Source organism: Rhineura floridana, chromosome 6, assembly GCF_030035675.1.
Source record: "Rhineura floridana isolate rRhiFlo1 chromosome 6, rRhiFlo1.hap2, whole genome shotgun sequence".
Lineage (NCBI taxonomy): Eukaryota > Metazoa > Chordata > Lepidosauria > Squamata > Rhineuridae > Rhineura > Rhineura floridana.
The window spans coordinates 27,522,956-27,529,541 of NC_084485.1; the positions used below are offsets into that span (position 1 = coordinate 27,522,956).

The 6,586-nt window shown below is 38.6% G+C and overlaps 1 protein-coding gene across 4 annotated transcripts in view; it reads left to right on the forward strand.

Annotated features, from left to right (window-relative positions):
- Positions 1–6,380, forward strand: part of ATP9A (ATPase phospholipid transporting 9A (putative)) — a 116,446-nt gene extending 110,066 nt beyond the window's left edge. For all 4 annotated transcript variants that reach the window (XM_061631251.1, XM_061631250.1, XM_061631253.1 and 1 more), the window contains exon 28: positions 410–6,380. In XM_061631251.1, coding sequence (XP_061487235.1) covers positions 410–546 — 137 coding nt within the window. In that variant the 3' untranslated portion in view covers positions 547–6,380. The remainder of the gene's footprint in view (positions 1–409) is intronic.
- The last annotated feature ends 206 nt before the right edge of the window (positions 6,381–6,586 follow it).

Consider the following 6,586-nt stretch of genomic DNA (forward strand, 5'->3'; position numbering starts at 1 on the left):
ACAATTCCAAATCTTAAAATACCAAATAGTCACCCTGCGTGGGAACTAGAAGGGTGGTATAGAATAAATAATACGTCATGGTTTTTCATTAACATTTCTAAGTTGCACTCCAGAGTTGCACTTTAGTAGCTGCCAAAGTAGGTAACCACCTGGAACAGTACATCTTTTCTTTCTTTCTTTCTTTCTTTCTTTCTTTCTTTCTTTCTTTCTTTCTTTCTTTCTTTCTTTCTTTCTTTCTTTCTTTCTTTCTTTCTTTCTTTCTTTCTTTCTTTCTTTCTTTCAATAAAATCATTTCAGTTAGCTTTAAATGTACAACTGGACTCATCTTTTAAATTTTTATTAAATGATCATAATATAGCTACACTTGCATGATCTGCCATTATTTGGACCATTTTCTCTTCTCTTGCAGATGTTTATTTCATTGCAACCTTATCATTCCTGTGGAAAGTGACAGTAATCACTCTGGTCAGCTGTCTTCCTCTCTACTTCCTAAAGTATCTGAGGCGAAGGTTTTCTCCCCCAAGTTATTCAAAACTCACTTCATAGATGGTTCTACCAATGGAGCAGAGACTTCTTTTTTTTTCTTTTTCTTTTTTGCACAATGCTAACAGACAAAATAAATGTCTGTTCATCATAGTAACAGCTGTGTGATGGTTGCATAAGGATCATGCACTGGCTGGTGAATGTTGCTAAAAGACTGAATAGCTTGCAGTGAAGCTGAAACCTAGCAGTCAAGCAAGCAGGAGAACATACATAGGGATCCAGTTTTTGTCACTTTATATTTATTTTACTGAGGATAAATGCATGTAACTGGAAAGAAGAGTCGGCTTCCAGTGAGCAAAGAACTATGTAATCTATTGATGTGACAAATTTTTCAAATGATTTTTCCTTCCCTCTTTTTTTTAAAAGTTTCCTCATGTCATTTTTATATTACTATTTGTCTTTTCAGTTCAGATCCTAGTTTATAAGCATTTTGTATGTCTTGGGAAATACTTTAAAATGGGTGATACAATATGCTGTTAACAGGCAACTGTTAAGCTTATGGTGCCACGCTGATCTCTTTTGATGTGTTCCAATGCAAACCAGAGCTACAAACTTCAACTTAATTTTCTTAAATCCCCAAAACAAAACAAAAATACCCACAATGAGTCTTTCCTGCTGTGATATTGTCCAATTATTTTTAAAGGGAATTGATGTTGGTAAAAGAGAGCTTCTGTTTTATTCTCAATGGTACTGTTTTCTTGGGAGAATTTTAATGACATTCAAACTAGCTGCACAACAGATCCTGGTTCCCTACAGATAGAATTACCCATACTGAAGCAAACGTAAGTTTCCCACATCATGTTCACCTGATTAATGCTAACATGAGAGTGCAAGGGCTTTTGTAGGAAGAGTGTCGGACAACGGAGTAGCTAGCATGTTCCCTATTATGCACATCCCTCTAGCCATCCCTCCCCAGTTTTCCCCCAGCTGAGTCCAAGATTGAAAATGAACCTGGCTCCAGAACTAAAGACTTGGCAGGAGGGATTGCAAAGGAGAATCGGCATGTAGGGAAAAGGGTTAAGCCCTCCTCCTCCCACCTGCTGATTCTCTCCTGAAAATATTCCACCACCACCACACACATTACCACTGGCTAGCAAATATGTGTTTGCCGAGCTAATATATATTTTATCTCAATATGCAGGTTGCATTCAGCTCATCTCATATAGCTAACCAACATACCAAGTCTTGTCTCTTCCTGCCGCTCCCCCAACACCTTAATTTAACTGCCTACAGAGCCTCCGGCTATCAGTGTGCATTCACAATGTAAAGCAACAGACTGGGCCAGGGAGTACCAAACATATATGGCAGGTGACTGCCCCAGGTGGCACATTAGGATGTGGATGGCAGTACCAATACCATTGCCCTGTTACGGGACAAACTACTTTAACCTTCATCAATGTTTTTGGAAGGAAACGTGCTGCTCATTGTCCTCCTTAAAAGCATCTGAAATGTTGTTCTGCAGAAGTGTAACAGATGTATCAGATTGTAATAGAAATGTAACAATCGGAGGTTGAAAGGGAAAGGTCATGGGATTCTTGCTATTTACTGTATTTTTTAAAAAACGTTATTAAAACGGAACTGCACGTTTATATTTTTCACTGGACTGTACCATTCTAGACTGCAACTGGGGAATCACGTTTGAATGTTCTTCCCATGTTAAAACAATAACTTTCTACACGTGGAAAAAGCAAGTTTGTTGGGTAGGAAGTTGCATGAGAATCGTTTTCTCTAAATTTCCATGAGGTGCAGCAACTTTTGGATACATTACCCTGTGCCAGTAGTGGTATAGTCCAGACAGAGCTGTGCCATGTGATAATTTTGAATGTGTTGTTGGGCTCTCGATGAAGGAAGAATTGAAAATAAAATCGGAGATACATTTCCCACTCCAGACCAAGTTCTGTAAAGGCCTTCATAGTATACTGGATTTGCATTGTTCAGAGCAGAAATTTAAAAGAGTGCATCGATAAAACTAAGAATGAAGGCCTGCTCAACATCATCCAAAGGAAAGGGACCTTTTTCCCCATCTGCCACTGCACTTGATGAGAGTTTGCATTATGCATTGACCCATATTTTTGGCCCAGCTATTTACAATAAGTACTGTGGAAGCTGTTTTGAAAGCTGAATGTGTCTACATATAAAAAGAATGCTTTCAAGTGAATCACTGGGGCAAATGAATGCAGAACCATGGGAAATTCCTGCTGAGGTTGCTTGATCTGGGGTGTGAGAGGCAGTTGCAGAAGATGTTGCTGTTCTGTTTTCTGCCCTCAAATGAATCTTGAGTGAGCAAAAAAGAAATGCATGCTTACCATTGTCCATGATTCCTTCAAAAGCCAAATTGACAGCGGCACATCAGCACTACCAGGAATCTCTTTTCCAAAAAAGCTCAGTACATACCTCTGTCTTGCAATGGCCCATTGGTTTCAAGGTGTAAAATGCTAAATACCTGCAAAACATTTTATCCTAGTAAAGAGGTTTCCAGAGCTCAAAGAAAAGGTAGAAAGCATTCATTGCTGCATTTTCTTTATAATTTCCCACCCTTGCCGCCCTTCCCTGCTCCATGAAAGAGGAAGATGCTATTTCCCCCACAGAACAGACTGCGCAAAGCTATTTTGAGTGGCCAATGGGAAATGGATTTTAGATGACATGTAAAAGAGAAATGTATCTGCAGGCTAGAATGTTATACTTCCAATTCATTTCTGTGTTCAGTTTAGAGTTGTAAAGATCAACATCCTTCAGCCATTTAAGGGAAGTGCAATCAAGTTAATGGGCATTCAGCAAACAATAAAAGCATATAAGGTCATTTGAAATGCATTTCTGTAGGCTTAAACATGTCTAACTGGATTGTACAACTATTCTTTTCTTTTTAGAGAGGATTCCATAAATACAGCAGGGCCAACAGCCAGTAATTTTTATATTTGACTACTGTATCTTCCTTCAATTTGTATGGGTTGTCTTTGTCTTGCCTTTCTAGAAATAAAATGCAACCTTAAGTGTGTATAAAGATGGCCTACAAAAACAAAATGACCTCTCTGGCACAAGCCCTGTTCAGATTTGATGGGAATTCTGCAAGACCATGTTGGTAGACTTCACTGCTTTGGGTTGTGTGTTTTATAATCAGTGAAGTTTACACTAAATTATGATCACCATGCTGTTAGTGGACACATATTAAAAAATCCAGCAAGAAAGGGAATTAATTGTAATTAGGTTAAGTAATATTTGTTGGACTAATGCCTTGACTAAGGAACTCTTACTTAGTGGCAGTAACAGAACTATTACTTTGTTTGGTTAATATCAATGTTTTTTGTAAGATGTGCTATGGAATCTCTATGACCTGTTGTTCTTCCATAGCTAACATCTTGCACAATGTTGTAATCTGTGCAGTGTTTCTCTCTGAGTGTGTGTGATTTAATTTTGTAAGTGTGGTTTTTTTTAGTCGTTCAAAGCAGCCAGTTGTACAACAAATTAGTGGCACCAGTTGTTTTATTGTTATTATAGCATGGTAGGGTGTCTGTAAAATTGCCTTTTTGGGGAACGGGTAAATTGCACATGTGAATGGATTCTACTGAGAACAAGACTTTTCTTCCTTCTTCTCTCCCCCCAGTTGTGTGTCTTTATGACAAGGGAAATGGAAGTATCCTTTTCTAAGCTGTTTTGATTTTGTGAAGTTCAGCAACATACATTGTGGCGTGCAGTCTGCTGGGAATGCCTGCACAACTCCACTGAACTGAAATGGAAGTTGCACAAAGGCACAGTTGGAATGAACGGTTTCAATTGGTTTACCCTGGCAAACATCCCTATAGATTGTGTGTTACACGTTATATCTAGTGTGATACAAGTCAATTTGGCTAGTTTCCTTAAAGTGGAGAAATACTTGTGGTTCATCTATTGCATTATGGAGATTGCTGATAAATACTATTTCTCTTTGCAGCTGGTTACTAAAAACACTTTATTTCTTTTTGCACTGATACGATGATTCCCCTCTCTTCATTCCGCTGTTTCATTAAATAGACACAGTATCTTTTATGTTTCTCATACTTTCTTGGTTATTTTCACACTTCCAAATCATATGTTCATGCACATTCCTACAGCCTTTTTCAGACACTAGAACAAGAGTGCAATCCTACACACACTTACTTAGGAGTCAGTACCATGGTCCCCAGTGGAGCTTAAGTCTGGATAAGCATGTATAAGATTGGACTATTAGCTACACTTTTTATATTTGCACTGTGCTCATGCCTGAAGGACACAGAGGTAGTAGTATCATCTCCTGTCCCCAAATAATGAAAGACTAGAATGAGGGCCTACAAATGAGGGTAGTTATGGGGTTATGGTTGGGTTTTTCTAACCAAACATGGCCACTCCCATTTTTGAGTGCCCAATGGCTAAACTTTTTTTTTTAATCTTGATGGTCCTGAGTTGGTTACAAATTTTTGTGTGGTGGAATTGTGGTATTAATCACCCATGATGCCAGGCACTATCCATTAGGGGCCTATGGCACTTGTGCAACCATGTTGCATGCACCAATCACATTAGATGTGACAGCTAGGAGGGAATTGCATTTTCTCAGCAATGATAGATTGCAGCTTGTTTAGAGCTGTTGGTGAGATGTCTGGATTTCACATGACAAATGAGTTATTTGTCATGTGTGAAGCTCCCTGACTGATTAGATGAGTTATAACTGCCCTTTTATTCATGTTGGGGCAAATGTTTTCACACATCACAGCTACTGCATTGGGCCTCATTAAAATATGGTTGTATGACATGAAGACAGAAATGCCCACCTATATTTTTTACCTAACATCTGTTGAAGACCGCACAGAACTTCTGACATTTAATATCAGATATGGAATCTTCTATTTGAAAATTATAGAAGGCTTTTCCTGTGCAAGAATTCTTTCAATTCCAGTCTTAAAAGTCCACATTTTTCATATACAGCCTACGGGGCCAACCCAGTGTCTCATTGCTCTTCTCCTCAAGGCAATTCATGACATCTCAGACACTATGTTTCCTTATAATATGGCACATAATGCATAAGCATTACTAGCAGGAAATACCATTGTCAGGTGTTTATCGCCAGGAGCCACCAGGGACGCTGCTGTGTACACACCATACATTGAAAGTGCATGACTTCCCTCAAGAAGCATGGGTACTGTCATTTGTTAAGGGTGCTGGGAACTGTAGTTCTGTGAAAGGTAAACTACAGTTCCCAGGGTTTTCGGGGGGGGGTGAGAATCTGCATTAAATGTATGGTGTATATGCAGCCACTGAGTGTACTAGAACCAATGACGGCTTAAAGTAGAGGTCAGAAAGCAGGGTTGCTCTACTCAGCAGTTTTAATTATCACATTGCAAATTAAAAGCAGCTTGTGATAATCTTTCTAAGGTTACCATATCAGGATGCAGGCAAGGTTGTCTTACTGCTAGCTTTTCACTGCAGAGAGCAATACCTATTCCTGGGCATTGTGAATGGAACAATCCCAGGAGGGCTGTACCATGTTTTTTCTTAACATTTGAATGGGCTCTCAGATATTCCAAAGCATTTGTTAACTCTGATCAAGTTGGTTACTATAATCTAATAAAGTATATACCTTTGGATGTGGAGCGGGGGGGGATTTCCCCCCCCCGTGTTAGGGAATATGGATTCTCTTGTCAAACCATTTGTGATGCTGATGTTTTGTACCTGTCCCCTTGTTAATTAAGATATGCATATTCTTGATGCAAGAGAAATATAAATGCAAATTATTGTCATGTGCAGTTCTGTGTTGCAGATGCGTAAGAACTTTTTAAAAGGGAATGGTATAAAAATAGGTTAAAAAATAAATATTTTATGCAACTTCATATCTAATTCTTGACCTGGCAATGTGAGTTAATGCCTTTATTGATCTAATTTTAAGACTACTGCTTATTTCTTTTTTAAAAAAATATTCCATGTTCTGAAAGAAGACTGAAGGAGTTCAGAAAAAACACTGGCAGACAACAGTTCCACAAAGGCATCATGTAGATGCCCCATAAAAAGTGAGCGAATGCCACTTGTAAATTCCTTA